The 19,089-nt window shown below is 43.8% G+C and overlaps 1 protein-coding gene across 1 annotated transcript; it reads right to left on the reverse strand.

Annotated features, from left to right (window-relative positions):
* Nucleotides 1-255: 255 nt before the first annotated feature.
* RNF185 (ring finger protein 185) lies at nucleotides 256-19,030 on the reverse strand. The gene is made up of 7 exons (XM_014593648.3): nucleotides 18,867-19,030; nucleotides 10,722-10,953; nucleotides 9,494-9,512; nucleotides 8,649-8,761; nucleotides 8,031-8,085; nucleotides 5,673-5,790; nucleotides 256-2,887 (listed from the first exon to the last, which is right to left on the reverse strand). Exons 2-7 carry the CDS (start codon nucleotides 10,901-10,903, stop codon nucleotides 2,790-2,792), a joined length of 585 nt encoding a protein of 194 aa, XP_014449134.1. The 5' UTR covers nucleotides 10,904-10,953; nucleotides 18,867-19,030; the 3' UTR covers nucleotides 256-2,789.
* Nucleotides 19,031-19,089: the final 59 nt, after the last annotated feature.

Genomic DNA, 19,089 nt, shown 5'->3' on the forward strand with positions numbered 1-19,089 from the left:
AGCCTTGGCTGCCCGCCTTCACCTCCTCTCGGCGCCATTTCTCAAGAGACGAAAAGGCGACAGGCCCTTCCTTCTTCGAGCAATGACAGGATTATGCCCAGGACGGGAGAGGCGAGCTGTGCCTCGGTGCCACAACAGTAGTGGGCCAGTCTGGTTTCCAGGACAGGGAGACTAGAGTCCCTCTGCCTAGTCTGCAACTGGCTACAGTGAAGAGCCACGTATGTAATGCCAGAAAGGAAAGCCAGAAGGTCTTCATTAATGTAAAACCATTTTTTATTCTAAATCACTTTCACAACAGTGAAAATTAGTGAATAATAATGGTGTTGCACTATATACGCCATCATAGGCCATGTGCAGTCTGAATACAGGGGAGGGGAAATAGTACAATACAAAAAGCACACCAAGAAAAAGATAGGAACAAAAGCATTAACATTTGCAGACTAGTTTGTTCTTGGATTGCCACAAAAATAAGGACTCTCCATCCTGTCTCTGCAGCCACCTTAGTCTGCACCCCTCCTGCTTCCCAACCACAGCTGGCAAAATAAGCTGAAAATTCTACATTTTAAAACATAACAGGTAATTAAGTCTGGTTTAATACCTTTTTTTAATGTTACAGTTGGATTTCTGTCATCTTTACAGGATAAAGGCTGTACCAGACTCAGTCCTGAGCCTCTCATAGCACCCAGTTTCTCAGAATAATGGAAGCAGGGAAACAAAGGCCTTTTCCTTGATTAGCAAATCAACATTACCTTTCCGCCAGCAGGTGGTGCTGTCTCTTCAGTAAAACAGATCAAAGCCTGAAGTTTTCCATGCTGTGGCTAGTTGCTGACATTGCCTTTTCTCTAGAAAGGATCCTAGTTTCCCAAATATATGCTTTAGAAGACATCAGTGTAGAAAAAATAAAGATTCTGAAGCTTTCTCCAAGCAACTGCACTGTTCAAATATCACCTGAGTTACTTCCAGTGGAGGCAAACACTACCAGATTATCCTGCACTCAAGTATATGACTGGATGAGGTGAAACACTGCAGAAGCCAGCTTTGGAAACTCCTGCTTGCCTAGGTCCATTTTGGGGGGCACAAGCACATTAATCTTTCATCCCCTTTATCATACTACAGTTGAACCATTTGTGTCCAGACAAATAAGTTTTAATGACAAGTGCTGAGGCACAACCTGCTCACAAGGTTCGTCTGTATACATGAGAACAAGTCTAATTTCTAAAGCACGTTTCTGAGTGTTGATTTGTTTTGTTAAACGTCGAAATATATTGTCCAGGATGTCGCAAGATTCACCTTTACAAGAGGTCAGTCTCTGACTTCCACTGATTCACATCACTAGTAAACATCATTACAAAAAACAAAAACAAAACAACCATAGAAGAAAAGCCTTTTGGAAGTGTCTAGTTAAAAAAAAAAAAAAAAATCAAGAACAGTATTCATTTTGCTAAGGAATCCCTCATATCTCAGGCACTGCAGATCCACGCAGATTCATCAGCAACACTTTTTGAAGTTGTTTACTCAAAATTCCACAAAGGCTCCAGAGTCTTTCAGACTTGTATGCACACTTTCCAAAACTTCCTCCCCCAAATACACAAATATCTGTGATCTCATCCTGTAATTCAAATTAGCATCTTTGGTAAATCTGCAGTCCTTATACCACAGTCATTTCTTTCTAGGCTTGGAGCAGCTACACAGTCCTGGACAGATGATACTCTACCACCTTTTACTTGCCGTGGCACCTGCTAGCAAAGATAAAATTTCATTTCCTCACGAAATTTTATGCATTTGACAAGTCTTGTGTCAACCCCAAAACACACTTTAAAATCTCCCTTTTGTGCCCTTCCCCCAACAAGTGGATCTCATATCTGTAAAAAGATTTCATGCAGAGGTACACAATAATGCTGGGAGTCTCAAATTTGGGAGAAGGGGTGAGTACAGCTACCATGACAGAATTGTAAGTAAACTATTCACAAGTTAAATCAAAGGCAGCTGTGCAAACCTAAGGAAAACAACACTGCTTTATCAATGAGAAACTGCACTGTGTGAGGCAAATTAGGTGTTTTGTAGTTTAATGACTCCACCCAGCCCCACAATGAGACAATTTACAAGCATGTGTCCCCCAGCAAATTGAGATTTTAAACATTCTCATTGTGGATGTAATTGCTTGCTGTTACAGTCATTAGAACCAGTCAAATGCCATGGGTTTTTCACAACTCTGGTAAGTAATAGCGGGAACAGAACAGTGGTCTCCAAAGCTGGTTTCATTTTTGGCAGGTGTCCTGCCCAAGAAGTCTCATTAGTGTTGCAAACGATTTCCTGAAGAAAACTGGATTTTGATATAGAGGCTAAATAATGTCCCGAACTCCAACTGCACCATCTCTTCCCTTGCAGAGGTGCTAAACAAGCGATACTGATAACATTGTAGTCATTTCCTGTCCTTGCCTGCTCACCCAGCCTCAGTGCCAGTGCCGTCCATGTAAACCTCTCCTAGCTGATTGGCACAGGGTTTCAAAGCAGCACTCCTTTCAAAGTGATGCTTAAAGCTAGGCCCATGGTTGTAGCTGGATACCTGTTGTATGAGACGGCTGAGCTGAGACATGTTTTTTAACCGTTATTTAATTCCAAGGCTCTGGTGGAAAATGCGAGATTCCTCATTACGTTGTGGCACCATTGATCCCTGGAACCCATGATTAGGTATGGAACCAGACACCAAGAGGTTTAAAATGGGATGGGAACAGTTTGTAAGTGGTTCAGAGGCTCTGCTGACCCTGAATACACAAGATACAGACCAGTTATGCAATCAACAGCCAGAACATTATCACCAGTGCCACAAACAGGAAGAGGCGGGAGAGGAACTGTTCATCCACGTACTGAGGAGTCCCTGGAACAGCTGGAAAACAGGAAATAAAACAATTCAGTTCTTTCCTTTTCTTCAATGTACGGTCCAGGCCACATGTAGCAAATCTCTCTTTTATGGAGGTGCAAGGAACCTACCAGTTGATCATTTAATGCTACCAAGGTTTCCCTGGTGTAAGAAATCTCACACTTGGACTGCCTTTATCTCAGCAGAAGTCTGGAAAGCCAGTGGGCATCAGCTCCACAAATCAAGACTGCCGACAGTCCTCGACATGACCCTACAGAAGTGGAGAGCTCACCCTGTAAGTCTGTTCATAGTATTATTGTGGACAGCGCTGATGCAAGTTTCAGCCAAGTGTTTCCATTCTATGGAATAGTTTTTCAGCCTGCCCCTCAGTTCTTCCCCCCCCCACACCCCCCCCACAAGGAAAAATTACTTTTGAGCAAGCAAGTGATAACAGACACAAAGCTAAAGCACATCCTTTATGCCAACAGAATGAGTGGGAAACCTAAGTGAGCTCAACACTCTGTGTGCATCCCAGTGAAACCACTATATCATGTCTGCAGACGAAGAGCGGGGTTGGAAAAAAGATTGGCAATCATTTATTCTGAACTAGCATACATCTACACACTCCTTAACTGAGCACACACCAACTGCCGAAACTTCCTTAGCCTGACGAAGGGTTTTTGAACAGGAAAGCTTGCTTAATAACTATTCTCCAACTATTTGGGTTGGTCTAATAAAAGATCAAATTCACCTAAGGAACCTTGTCTGCTTAACTTTAATCACACACTTATGCAAGTGTACAATACAACATACAACTAATAGGCAACTTCATTTAACTAGGGGCATACATCTTGGCAGTGTTTTCATAAACTCAAGAATCCACTTATGCTTTTTCCATGAAGTAACATAAGGAAGCAGAACCAGGCAGTCAATTTGAGGAGGCCCAAGAAAACCTTGGGTGCTAGAGTTGTGGCACAAAACAGGTTGACTCATTTTGACTAGTGCAGAAAGAAAAGTTTCTGTCTAGAGGCTGTTTGGTAATCCCTCAGAATGAGGCTACTATATTAAAGTAACCTAACTGGTTTTACTCAGTTAAGAGCAGTTACATTAATTCACAATAAAGCTACTTCATGCAGCATACAAGTGATCATCAGGAGAGCACACTGCAAAGCAATGAAAGAAGCGTTCCTGTCCTATAATGCTTCTTTCTGTTATAGGAACACTACAGCAAGGTTTTGGGGGGCTCACTCTCTCTCTCTCTTTTTTTTTAAACAAAGAACTCTTCCCCTGTCAAAATCTGATCTTCCTTCTCTCTGTTTTAATGTTAGAAATCCATGTCTTAATTTCCTTGGCTTCCTAGAAGGACTCTTAGGAGTATTAGAATTAGGGGTGCACCGATAAAGAAAAATCGGCCTTATGTATTGGGCCAAAGAATAATGAGCCATAATCACCCGATACCAATCCAATTGCCGATATGCAGGCCAGAAGCTTGGAGAGCAGCATCTGGCTGACAAGTTTGTTGCAGGAAAGGGCAGGGGGAGGAAAAGGGAAGGCAGATCGAAGCCCGCAGGGTGAGGGAGGGAGTGGGGCTGGAGCAGGGGCTGCCCAGCCAGGGCAGGACAGATTTGTGAGCGGCTCCCACCACTGCACACACCCCCCCGGGGAGGCACATGCCCCCTGGTTATGCGTGCGGGGCAACAGCGGGTTGCCGCTGCAGGCTGGGTCCAGGAGCAATGCTAGGCTCTTCCCAGCAGGAGGCTGGGCCGAAGCTGCCTTTGGGGTGGGTGGCGGCACTAGGAGGTGGGGGTGGCTACTGATGGGTTACAGCCACCACAAAATTCGCTGCAGCCCCCGTTAGCCACCACTCCCAATGCCACTGCCTGCTCTGAGTGCAGCCCCAACCCAGCCCCCAACCAGGAAGAGCCAGACCCGGCCCCAGCCCACAGCAGCAGCCTGCCCTCGCCTTGTGCACAGATTGGGGGGCACATGCCCCCCAAGTCTGTGTGCAGCAGTGGGAGCTACCCCACCCTCCCTGTGCTCCCCAGATAAGCCACTCATGGCTTAGTCCTGCACTCTGCCCCACCCCAGCTGGGCAGTGCCTGCCCCTGCCCTAGCCTCACTTTTTCCTTCACCATGGGGGCCTTGATCTGCTCCTCCCCCACGCTCCTTCCCCCCAGACTTACCAGCCAGACACTAGTCTCCAAGCTGCTGGGCTGCGCTCCCAGCTGTATGCATACTGTGGCTGTGCCCACGCATGCAACATTTATCAGCCACATCAGCCAAAAAAAGCTGATTGCCGATAATGTCAATTTGCCTTTTATCAGTACCAGTATGATATGGACTGATGTATCAGTGCACTTCTAATTAGAATTAAAGTTCTCACTGAAGTGACTTTCCTCCTTGCTCAAGGGAAAGAAACCTGTATTGTACCTATCCCCTCTCTGACTGTATAATCCTCCAAAGGGTCCTTCAGCAAAATATAGTTCAGCAAAATGTTCTCTCTAATATAAAACCCCTAGAAAAACACCTTTTAAAAACAAAAGGCTTATGTTTTCCTAACATAAGTATTATAATGGAACAGAAAAGGGCACAAACAAAGAATGTTCTCTCTTTTTGCAATTCATTATTTCAATGATAGCAAGCTAAGACTAGATGTTCAAAACAGCATTTTCCTATAACATTCTACAACACTAGCTGATTCTTCAGCATGGACAGCTTGTTATTTTAATAGGTTCTGTGTTTAAAAGTTACCAAATATTCTGTAAATGTTTATTCTCCTGTGGATTTTTCCAGAAGATGGAATGCACAGTACCTGGAGGAGGCCGCCCATCATTTATGTTGAAAGCTGTGGCAAATATACCAAAGGGAAATGCCCCAATTCCAAATGACATCTGGAAGCCGCCATCCCCAAACCCAAAGCCTTGAAATCCCTGCAGAAAAGCAAAGAAAAAAAAAATCCATTAACTGTCATTTAAACTTCTGAGTCAGAATAAGCTGTACAATCGATGATAAGCATTTTCCCACTTTGGGCTTTCTTACGCTAAATGAGAAGTAAACTACTGGACAGTTTATCATTTGTGCCTATGTTGTCAAACAGCTCCCTGGGCTCCCTTCTCTTTAGGAAAAGCATCACACAGTAACAAGCCACAGCATAGTAACACAACAGCCTGGGAGAATGATAGGAAATGCAGCTTATTTTTGGGGCTGCAGATGAGCCAATGCTAATTATTTTTCCAACTCTCAACTTAAAAAACACTAGCTATCTGACAATGTCATCATTTATGTCACTGGATATCACTTCTGGGATTTTAAAGTTTTAATTCAAGTTGATTTTCTATATCTATGTATCTGAAACAAGGATAATATGGAAAAATAACTCAATACTATTTGATCCCAGTATCCGTGTACTCTCAGTTCAATAGTATTAAGTATAGGCATATAGAACCATAGGTAGACACAGAGCTTTACAGCCAATATCCTCAGTCCCTACACTAAGAAGCCAGTTTAATGTAACTTAATGTGATGCAGGAAACCAGAACATTAGAAGAGGAGGAGGAAGGTAAGAGCTATAATGCAGCATTACTAATTTGACCACACAGAGTAAGAGAAAAACTGCAGGGTGCAGCCAAGTAGAAAAATTAAACTTGGGAATCGGGAAACATCCCAATCCTTGAAGTGATGCTCTGCTTAGGATCCAACTCATAAAATATTAGCAAGATTACCACAGTAAGTAATGACTGCATGAGAACTTGGTCATCCTGCTCCTGAACTTCACTACTCTACCACATTAAATTTCTTGTCTTAGAATTAGCCAAATGGTATAACATCTGGACAATAGTCTAGTTTTTCACCCTCCAGCTAGGAGACAGTATGGAACAGAACTGATCCCACTGATGTAACTTTTAGACCCAGACTCATTCCTTAATTTGCTGAGTACAGAGTCACTTTACTTTGTTCTCAAGTGCCTTGCTATTACGTTCCTATAAAAGAAGGCCGCAGCAGTTCCCCTTGCATGGCAGTCCCTGAAACCAGGAAGGCAGGTCCACTACTGTAATGCCTTTAATGCCAGATTCCACTGACTACAGGCAGCACCTGCTAAAAGGTTCAACCAAGACACAGCAGCTGATTTAATAAGAACACAATTCTCCAGAGACGGAGAACAACTGAGCTCCCATCTATTCAATGCAGAAATGTTCCTTAATCATACCCAGCAGGGTTGTTTGTTTGAAGCAATGAGGTACATGAGTGCTCTCTGAGGGTTCCAACCTGAATTACATGGAAATATGCAATTGTTTCATCAGGTCATGTTCACCTCACCTCTCACTGTGCTAGGAAACATTGTGGTCTAACCTGGTAGCTGCTCCCACATGTCTATTTACCATACAATGTATATAAATAGTAGGCTGTGTATTTACATGCCTGGGCCCACTGCATCCCACACCAAACCAGCACCTATCTGACATAGCCACATCTGGGATGTGTACATATGCACGTACAAGGATATTTTATAAAAAGGATTCTGAAGAGGTGGAAACCACTGCAGCATTGCATGTACACTCCATGCATGGGTGTACATTTCAGGACAGGTCTCATTTGGCAAGAGAGGAGATTTTTAAGGCTACTTTGTAAAACAAGGCAATATGTATTTTGCCTACAGAGCATAATCTCACAGTAAAGAACAGCATTTCCAGTAATGCTACACTCTACAGTTGAACTGTGAAGTATGATTTAAGTTAGCTTCTGTTTCAGAACATGGGGCTGAAGCCCCAGCTCTTGGGCAAAATCCAGCCCACAGGGCTGCCCACAAGTCCAGAAATTTGGTGGCGGAGCAGTGGTGGCAAGTAATACTTCAACCACTGCCCTGCTGCAAAATTTCCAAGCACTGTGCAGTGGGATCAGGCTGTGGTCGGGTCAGCACTACACAGTGGATCAGGCCCATGGACCAACCTGGTACTACTCACCCACCCGGTGCGGCCAAAATGTTGGCCACCATTGCTCTAGAATACTGAGGAACAGATGCAACCATAACATAATGTCGGGAACCAAGAGACCTATAATAGCCAACATAGCAGGACAAACTGGGATCTTCACAGCAGCTTTTAGAAACACAACACCTCCATCCCCCTCCACCTCAATCAAGTCCTTCCATTTCAGCTTATGTTTCGCCTACCCCTCTGTTCTCTGGTTCAGGTCTCTGTCCCTGGGGTCGTGGTGGAGTTTTCTCTCTAGAGGAGACAGATTCAGGTAAGTACAGTGAAATCTGGTATAACATTTGCTTTCATAGGACAGAACAAATACTGTCCTACCTTTCACAGATATTCAGGGACCACCGCATTGCTGCAACACAGCTATGGGCAGACACTTACAAGTAGGAGCCAGCAAGCTCACCAGTTACCTAGATCTCCAGCACCACATCTATAAACAAAGAATCTGTATTTCTGTGTAGCAACATCCTTTTTAAAACTTCACAAAAAGAGACACTGAGAATGGTGGTAAGGCCCATCAGTGTCCTGACTGGCTGCTCTAGTCAGATAATTTTCTGCATAATATATCATCTTGGCCACTAAATAGTGTTCAATTTAAATTAAAATAGGATTGCCACAGCTAAACAGGAAACAAGGTGTGGGAATCCAGGACCTAAGAGGGCTGGCACATATCCAGCAGCTGCCACCTCCATCTCAGCTTTGAACATATCCCATCTGACATGTCATAAATACAATAATTTGACAGTGTTTCACTTTCATGCTTATGGTTTCCACAAAGGAAAGGCTGCATTTAAGTATCTTACCTTGGATCCTGTTGTCCCGTACTTCCCCTGCCATACAAGGGAATAACTTTATCTCGACTGATTCCTGCTTTACAAACTGGACACACCTGTCTATTTGGCCTGGTTTCTAACCACTGAAAAAGAAAAAATTAACAGGCATCAGGAGAACAATGGAACAATGACAATGTACAAGAGTTTCTAACAGAGGCACACAGTAAGGTAGTTCACACGAGAGTCAGCTAAAGAGAATTCCACAATTAATTCAGAAAGCCAAATGCCAGACTGTCTACTACTTAGAAGCAAAGCAACTGAGCTGTGAAGAATACTTGCTTTAGTTTAGTATACTGCAGTGCTTTGATGCATCTGCTGAAATTCACAGTCCTACATATGCTGGAGAAAGCATTGATAAATACACTATAGGAATAACCCTGACATGGCTCAGGACTGGCATGAAAATCTAATAGGTCTGGTCTTCTCTCGTTTCTGTGATTCTATCAAATTAAAGCAAGGGTGTGACAGTACATGTGAGAGCAGAAGTGCCTCCAGCCTTTATCCACACACTTCCCTGCCCCTCCCTTCCACACACAGCTCTCTCACACAAACTCTCCTAGCAGAACTGAGATGTTCAAGTGGTTACAACAGTGAAAAACGGTCTTTTTAATCTAAAAACTTCCTCTAGAAAAGCAGAATATGAATTATTTCAGGGGAAGATTTACAAGCACAATCTAGTTGCCCTGAAAAGAAGGAAGTATGTTTGGGAAGAGAAGGAGGTATTGCAGCTTCTGACAAAATACCCTGGGGAGCCTGAAGGGTTTATTGTGTAAGAGGAGCTGATGAAAGACAAGGTAAAGGGAAACCGGTCTTACCTGGTGTAAACAAGGCCAACTGTTGGCATTCCCAAGATGATTGGTCACAGGGTAGAAGGGGAGAGAGGAAAAAAAAAATGCATTCAATAACTAACACCTAGATTTGGCAAACGTACAAACTATACCAAGGATCATAGAGCATAGAGACAACAGAAAGCTGGAACCCAGCAGTGACAGTTCCATAACCTTGCTTTAGGATAACTTTTATAAGTGTAATCAAAATCTGATGATCTCTGGTCCACCCAAATTACAAAGTTTGACACTAAGTTGCCATGATGTAATTTCTACTTATTCATAATGTCATCATCCAAGAGTCCTGCAGCCTTACACACTAGTACAGAAGGCATATGCAAGAACCTGAATTCATCTTTTTAGGGTTCCTGCACAGATTCTGCTCTTCAGTCTCATGACAATGTATCCCAAGTAAAGGTTGCCAATTATATGATGTTTACAAGTCAAAGGTAGGGCATTTGAGTAAAATAATGGGGGGCAAGGGGTAGGAATGGGGAGAAATCTACATTATAATACAGCATACTAGTCGCATGCTGTTAATTCCAAATGTGTGCACTTCTCCCTAATAGGAGTCTTTACTTAAATTTAAGTTCTTGTGCCAACCTTAAAAGAAAGAGTCAAAGCCAAACAAAATAGGCCATAAGATAAGATGGCCAATCAAGATGCAATCAGCTGCTCTAAACAGCAGTCTCTATACAATGTTTTTGCCAGATCTAGCAGACAAGGGAAACCTGTGGTGACCATGGAATCTGCCTGGGAGTTTAAAATGCAGAGTATAGAATTCCAGACAGAATCAAGGACAAGATGCAAAACAGATCCAAGTATGTGTATATTAGGGAAAAAATATAGACTCAATCAGCATGTCTATGCCAAACTAGAAAACATGAATGAGAATAATACAATTTAGAAAAGCATATCAATCAGGGCTGAACAATTCAATTTTAACACAATAATCTCCAGGGCTAGCACAAAACAAAACGTAAGGAGATTATCATCAAGTTAAAATAACTGCATATTTAAAAGAAAAATATACTTGAGGACTGAATGGCAAAGCAGCAAGTTTCTGTTGATGGCACAATTCAAAGCTGTAGTCTCATTCACATTACGATGCCAATGCAAGACTGTCATTTCATGTTTGGTCTTGCTATATGTTAGACTTCTGGATGATTAAAAATTAATTTACTCTTGCCTAGTCTTACAAGAGCTGAATACTTACCAGAAGAGGTGTCCACACAGGCTAATAACTGCATCCTTGGCAGTGTCTAAACAGATGTTACATTCAAAAGTGCTGTCCTGGTTAGTATTGTCCCCAGCACCATTACTACTGCTGCTGCCACTAGTGCCTCCAGTACTGGAGTTCTCAGTGGATGTGGAAGCTGTGGGCCCTTTACTTGCCATTCTCAGGAGTTAACCAGATCCAAAGTCAAGAAAATCTTCCAACTGGAATCCTACCAGAGGAGAGAAAGAAAGAAAAGTTCCATTTGCATCATGCTGTCTCATTCTTGTCCTGTTCCAAACTGGAAGGAAGAAAAAATATTAAGGCGACTTCCCACAGGACTATACAGATCCTAAGGTTGATCTCCTCAATGGGGTCTTTTTTTAGAAGTTAATTGGCCTGGAATGTCTGTGGTACATTGGCTGCTGATGTGACCTATATTTCAAAGTCCTGGATGCACTGACTGATGAGACCCTATGGTGAAAATGTAAACAGATATCCTGCACCCACTTTCTGGAAAACACCATATTAATGATAGTGGCACAACAAATACATTTCAAGAACTTTGGAAATTTTGAGAACTTTCCAAAACTCTAAAGTGAGACCAACTGTCTGAGTTACAGCCTGCAAAATATGATTTAATAAAGAAACAGGTCAGGAAAGCAAGTTACCAGTTTTTTCTAGCATTTAGTGAAGTTTACAAGAAAAATTAACCAAGAAACCTCAGCTTGAATCAACTGGTCACTCATTAAAACAAAGAAATGTTAAGTTCAGAGCTGTCCATTAGCTCCAATCACCAGGAATTTGGAAACAGAAGGTGGATGGAGCAGTGAACCTCTCATTGCTGCCATGGCAGTAGGTGGGAGTGATCAGGGAACATTTCTAGCAGTTATGGCACTAAGGACCACATTTCCTAGCAAATCAGTTCACAAGTTTCCAGCTGATGTTAATAAGTCATGTCTTTCTACTCAGAGGCCATCATTCTCTTTTTATTTCCTTTTACTAAAATAGTAACAACAAACCTGAACTTCATTTAAAAAAAATCATGGAAAATCCAAATCACCTAGCAAGTCCTACGACCCTATGTGTATGAAGCATTTACGTTTCAGGATAGAAAAAATGCACAATCTTTGCTGTCTCAGAAAAATACCAAAAGTCCAGCCTGGTTTTTTAAATCCAAGGCATCAAGAACAGTTGCTATGCTAGCTGATTCTGCTATAAATAATCAAGACAGAAAAATGTAAATCTTAGTCCACTGCACCATCCATGAGAAAATATCAAACTGATCCCACATTGCTAAACATGCTCTAACTGCCTAGATAAACATGTGCAAAGAAAGAAGAGCTGACTACCCAAATCTCTCACAAGTGAACAGCACTGAAGCACTCGGGTATTATTTCATGAACTACTGACTTTGCAAAACTTACCACTGGAGCACTAAAGACCACCTTGGCTTCCTGCCCTTGTAGCAACCCTGAAGCAGAACCACAAAGCTGCAGATCAAGACCACAGTCTCCCTACCTGCTATCACAAACAGAACTTTTAATACAATAACAATCCCACTGCTGGACCAAGGAACATCATGCTTAAGACCAACGAAATTATTGCATCAATGACACCAGAAGAGAGCAAGTGAGGAAAGAGGTTTATTTCTACAGATCTTTTTCACTCAGTTACATCATTTTCCATTGTGTCCCAGAAGAGCAGCTCAGTGTTCGCAGCTTCAGTGCCTTAATGGACACTGCCTCTCAGCACTGCTGACTCTTAGCATTTCTCAGACCAGTTTTGTTTAATCTCATCAGCAAAGCAGCTTGCTGTACATATATAAAATAAAAAGCACACTTGAGCTCAAGATAGATGGAAACACAACCAACATCAAAACAACAAATTAAAGACAGTTTTCAGCATTCTCACGCATCCTTTTATCAGAATATTTGGCACAATTAAATATTAATTCTCTCAGCAAGATACACTAAATGACCCACTATAAATTAATGCTACAGGACAGAAGTATCACCTCCAGATGCATGCACTGCTAGTGAGACTAAAAAAAATCAACAGTAAATAAAACTCACATGGGTCACAACACAGCAAAAGCCAACAATAACAATTCTTTACGTAGATGTTTGACATGCCACTTATCTTGGGAGTATCCCAAGTAAAACAGATAAAACAGACTAAGATATTAAAGACAGAAAAGCAAAAACAAAACACACCTAAGTAACCCTTAAGGCAGCCTGGAAAAACAGATTACATTTATAGAGTTCAATACCAAAGTGAAGGCAGTCTCACTGCTGGATGCTGAAACCTGGATATTTATAAAGACCCCACTATCTAAACAACTAGTCTCCATAGACAGTAACCTCAGACAAATCCTTGAATCCTTAATATCCAATGACTAGAAAAAAAAAATCACAAATCAAAGCACTATGAAGAATGAAGCAGAAGCCAATAGGACTAGATATAATTGAATGAAAAAGTTAACCACTAAAGATGAAAGACAGCAGTGAAAGTCCTATGTAATAACTAGAATAAAAAGATATGGACAAAACCAATTACAGTTTATACAGAACTATCTTGCAATTTCACTTAATATTCTGGAGAAGAGTTTGGGGAACTTAAAGATCCAAAAACATCATTTTCAGATAAGGATCTCCCTCCTGGCTTTCATCCTTTTCATAAAGCAAATTTAGTTATACAAGAGAAAGTAGATTTAAAAACCAGTATGCATAGCTTAAATTAACAAAACCAAGCATGCTTATGATTCTACATGACAAAAAACAAGCATGCTAATGATTCTACACTTCGCAAGTCAGTCTCTTTCCCACATTTGTCTGTTGTTGTCTGTCACTGGGACATATAGTATATTTAATCTAACCTAGTTTGTAATAGACTCTTCTACATTTCAAATGTGCATGAGACCCAATACAGTAGCCAGAGCACTGAAAGCACATTCAGTAAGTAACTCCATAACAACTGGATTCCTATGGCTTCGATCTGCAAGACCTCCCAATCCAAGGATGGAAAGAGATTTTGTTCAAACAAGTTCTGTGACAGTTGTAACTTAACCACTCTAGCCTGCATGATGAAACTTCAGGCCGACAGCAGACAGGTCCATTTTGTGTCCGATTCAGGGCTCAGATGAAAGGAATAGATTAAGCACGCCAGATACACCCCCACACCAGATCACTTCCAGGCTTTAGCAAACAAAAAGTTGTGAAGGAGAGCGCAGCGTACAGAATTGCTAGTGCAAGTTTCCCAAGTCCACTGTTTAGACCTACTCTTCAAAACGCACTTCAAATGTCAGGAACATTAAAGAAACAAACAAACAAAAAAAGTATTAGTTATGACTTCATGGAAAAAATTTTCACAGGATTTCCATTTTTTTTTCTTATGTTTTATCATTGAGACATTTCCATGGAAACAAGTTTTTTGTTTCTCAGGTATCCACCTATTCCTGTTGTTTATCCCCTAATTTGAAGTCACAATCCTCTGTGCCATGGAAATGACCGAGTCCCTTAAAGATTCCTACTTGACATGGGAAATCATCTGCTCCTGTTCCTGCTGTTTAACTGCTAAGAAACAAAAAGACCTGTTTCCAAGCAGGCCTCCTTAAATAATGGGAAGGGGAAACAAAACAGAGGATGTATATGAATGGTTACAACATGCATCCCTTTAGGTTACCCAGACTTATCTGGAGCCAATCTGAGTGAACAAGAGCAGCACTGAAGGGGAAGCAGGACCTTTGCGAAGCAGCCCACTGGCATCTGAAGTTCTATGGCAGTTGAGAACAACAGATGGTCTAAGACTGAGGAAGAAATAATAACATGGGATATTGTTGAGTATTACCTGAGCCCTGCCAATCAGCAAACGGAGGGAGGCAACACTACCAAATTATACGGGAAATATATTCTAAAGATGCAGGGCAACAAATATTGCACCAAAGAGATGCTGGCATAATGAAACTGTCATTAAAAGCAGCCAAGCATCTGAACTTAATAGGAATCAAAACTTATAAAAGTTTGCCCAAGGTACATATATATATATATATATATATATATATATATATATGCCTCTGAAAAAATGAGGAGGAACTGCAGAAAAGAACAGTATTTCTAATTTAGAGCATGCAAAAACTTTGATGGAAAGACAGCAGATGAAAAATAATTCAGCATGTGAGATAGAGAGGATAATACCACTTAAATTATAAATGATATTTCCAGGATATATAGTTATAGCAGTATCAGAATGTTACTTTTTTCAAAAGCATTCAAAATAAATGCTTTCCAACTGGGATCTATGTCACTGACTAGATGCCAACACTACATATTTTATACTAGGGCTGTCAAACATTTAAAAAATTTGATTAAGATTAGTTGCACGATTAAAAAAAAAAAACTAGTCGCAATTAGTTGTGATTTTAATCGCACAGCTAAAAAATAAAATTATATGCAAAAGAACTCAAAATTATGCAGGACTTTGTATGGTTGGGGGTGCGTGTGGAGGGCTGTGGGTGTGTGTGTGGAGTTTGGAGCCTGAGGAGGGGGGATCCCTGCATGCCTTGGGAGGATGCAGGGTGCTGTGGGGCAGGAGTGAGGGGCAGCAGCAGGGCTGGGAGGGCTACGGTTTGGGAATGAGAAGTACAGTCACAGACACATGCACAGCGCCTGGAGGCTATGTCTGTGGAGGGGCGATCAAGGTTCCTACAGTGAGGGGCTCCCTGCCACTGCACGCAACTGTGGAGGAGGAATAGTGGGCACATGCCCCCTGATTTGTGCATGGGGCAGAGCTGGGGTTAATGGGGCCATGGGGCCAGGGCAGGTCACGGGACAGTCACAGGAGGCTTGTCCAGGGGTGCCCGGGGGCATGGTTCCCTGCCACTGTGTGTACCCCCAGGGGAGGCATGGGGGCCACCCCCCCCACAATTTGTGTGCGGGACAGAGGCAGGCTGCCGCTGCAGGTTGGGGCTCTATGCCTTTCTGCCTTTGCCCCAGGAGCTGCAGTATGCCACGATGTGCGTCCGACAGCTGGGAGGGTAGGGAACATGTGGCCAGCATGTGGCTCCCTGGGCAAAAGCAGCAGAGTGCAGAGTCCCAGCCCACAGCGGGCAGCCTACCTCTGCACATGACCCCTATCCCTCTCCCACGGTTGCATGCAGCGGCAGGGAGCCAAGCCCCCGTGCACCCCTGGATAAGCCTCTCGTGGCTCTGGCCCACAACCCACCCCGGCAACAGGGCCCTATTCACCCCAGCCCCTACCCCACTTCCTCCCTCACCATGGGGTACTTCATCTGCCATGCCCCTTCCTTTTCCCCCTACCTCTCCCCCGCTACAGAATTATGGTGCAGCACTGCTGTACACACAGCGTGCAGGCCGCAGCTGCTGGTATGCATCTGTCCTTGCACCTCCCCCCACACCCCATGCACTGCAGCCACTTGGGCTGCCCTGCGGTCTTTTGTGCTGCCACCACTGTCCCGCTAGGCAACCTGGAGTTGGTGGATTGGAGCCCAGAAGCAGGCTCCAAAACCATATGCGCAATATAAAAAAATTAATGCAGGAACTGATTAACGCATTAATCGCACACATTAACTGTGATGATAGCCCTATTTTATACTTCTTGTTGCTATGTACATGAAATATGAAATCAAAAGGGATCCTGTCAAGTTAACAATTCTGTTTAGCAAAATGAATACAAAACTTCTAATGAGTTGCACTTTGTTATATCTGAGATTATAATAAACTGAAGGAATTTTTAAATCAAGTTTGCTTTTCATTACGAATTCTATTGTATTTAGTTTCTGAACCCCCCTCAACTTGAGCAATGAAAGTGAGTTCGATCACTTTCTCATGTACTAACACAGCAATTAAAATTTAAAAAAACTGTCATTAACAGTAAAAGCATCAGGAAACCTTTCTTTTCAGACTGTTTGTAACATGTAGCCCACACAAACAACAAAACACCAATATGAAAAATAAACTGAGTTCCCTGAACTTTAAGTGTGATAAACATGTGGTCAGAAATCACTTTTTTGCCCCACAAAAAACTATAAGTATATTCAGTGCTGTAGCAACAAGGTTTGGTGCCTGGGGCAAAGCCCGTAGCGGCAGTCCACTCTTGCCCCAGACACAGATCTGGGGGGGGCACACCCTCCCCTCTATGCTTACTTGGGAGTGCATGCAGTGGCAGGAGCTGCCCTCCCCCCCATCCCTGTGCCTCCCCATACGAGCTGCTTGCAGTTCTGTCCTGCACACTGACCCGGCTGGGCAGTGCCTCTTGGCGCCCCTTCATTTTGGTGCCCAGGGCGGTCACCCCACTCTCCCCGCCTTGCTAGGGCACTGAGTTTATTCCTTGATGTTCATTTTATGATATTCATGACATGTACATAACTGAGGCAATCCAACTTGTTAATTATTAAACACATATTTATCTACTTGTTAAGGGACAGGGGATGGATGAAGAGAAACAAACAGGTTATGCTTTAACTTGCTCTTTAGACAGACATTCCAGATTCCTGTGTTTGTATGTTGCTCTGTCCTATACACATTTCAGTTATTCAATCGGTGGTTCTTACAGATAGTTTGCATTTTAGTGTAAAGTACTATCCCAGCCTGGATCCATGAACCAATACACAACCTTATTTAATTTCTTCATAGACCTGTGCTCAAGAACCTGACAGAAGTTGGAGGCCTACATTTAAAGGGTGCTTTGGGATCCACTGAAATTAAAGGTGCTTCACAAATGCAATGTTATTGTCAGTATACAATGTACAGTGAAACCATATGAACTACAACCCATCAGAAAATAAACTGAAGAGATGGAAATAACTAAATCACATTTTATCCTCTTTGTCTTCCATCCAAAAGAGAATAAATTCAGACAGAACTTGGAACAACACTTATCCAAAAGCACCCTTGCTTGCTTGCTTTGTTTTTTGTTTTTACCTGGGCACATCCAAGGAATAAAGCAAAACTGCTTTAACCAGTTTGATAACACAACCCGGATATTTTTCCTGGCAGTAGAGCATGAAGGAATTAACTTACTAAAAGCAAACATTCTTTAAGGAGTTGATGTGGACAATGGATAAAGATCTCTATAGGCTGACCAAGGAGATTTTGCTTGACACTTCTAAACACAATAAAGAAGTATTTAGTTTATTTTGTGCAGATCAGGAAATGCTGAACAATCCCAGAAGATAACCTGGCTATGCCAGCCCCATCTGACACACAGGGCTAATGTGGGCTGAACACCCATGGAGCAGTGGTTAGCCCCTCCCTGTTATTAGGGAAGTCTACTGGGTATAGGTCAAGTTGTTTGGGGGTATAGCTAAAGAGAAAACGGGATAGGAGTGAGATCATTGCTCAATACAAGCGCGCCAAGGTGGGACAGTGAGCAGGGCAAACGGCCAGTGCCCAACAACCCTCAAATGAGTCCAAGAAGCCAGTGGGCACTTCCCAGTGAAACTCTGCCCAGAGGCACCAACCGACAAGGGACAGGCCTACAGGCCTATTTGCTGCTTTCAAGGGACTGTGGGCCATTGCCCACCAAGAAAAACCATACACCTCCCTTAAAAAGGGAAGCCCCTGAGAAAGTAACAATTCATTTCTTGGGAGAAAACACAAAAGAACACAGGGAAGGAGGAAGATCACAGGTTCAAAACATGAGACCCGGATGAGCCGAGCACACCCGACGGTGCCCGATGCCCCGGCTCAGAGGCAGGAACCGACAAGGGACAAGACAGCGCCCGGGGGCCCTTCCTGTCAGCCCCGCCCGGCTGGGCCGCGAGGAGGCCCCCAGCTACGCCCGGCTCTTACGCCCCACAATCCCACATCGGAGCTAAACACGCGCTACAGCAAACCCCATTCAGTTGCCTACGGGATGTTTTGCTCCCGGGGCTCAATTCGCTGCCGATGCAGTCGCTCCCGGGGACCCCCGGCCCCGCTGCCCCCATCAGAGCTGCCCCGCGAGCGGCCAGGGCGGAGCGCCACGTCCCAGCCCGCGGGGCGCTCCCCGCCGAGCCCAGCACCCGAGGCCGAGCCCTCGGCGCCCGCGCTGGATCCAGCCTCTCGCCGGCGCCGCCCCGAGCCCTTGGCGGACCCCACAGAATAGGAGAGGACAGGACAGGACAGGACTCCCCGCCGCGCTCACCTGTGGGGCTCGGGCCGCTCCCGCTCGCGCTCGGCCCCGGCGGCCGTCACCTGACTCCCCGGAAGCCCGCCCCGCCGGGAAGGGACCGGCCGCTCCGCCGCCGCGCCGGGCTGCAGCGCTGGGGTTCCGCGGGAGCCGGGGCCGGGCGGAAGTCTCCCCCTCATGGGGCTACGGAGGAGCCGCCACCTACGGACGGGCAGCGCCCGGCTCCATTCCGTCCCTT

Source organism: Alligator mississippiensis, chromosome 10 (assembly GCF_030867095.1).
Source record: "Alligator mississippiensis isolate rAllMis1 chromosome 10, rAllMis1, whole genome shotgun sequence".
Lineage (NCBI taxonomy): Eukaryota > Metazoa > Chordata > Crocodylia > Alligatoridae > Alligator > Alligator mississippiensis.

Coding starts and splice junctions, on each gene's coding strand:
- RNF185 (XM_014593648.3), bottom strand. CDS start 10,903: ATGGCAAGTAAAGGGCCCACAGCTTCCACATCCACTGAGAACTCCAGT. Junction 8,086..8,648: donor ACGGGACAACAGGATCCAAG/GTAAGATACTTA, acceptor TGTCTCCTCTAG/AGAGAAAACTCCACCACGAC. Junction 2,888..5,672: donor TGATGGGCGGCCTCCTCCAG/GTACTGTGCATT, acceptor CCTGTTTTCCAG/CTGTTCCAGGGACTCCTCAG.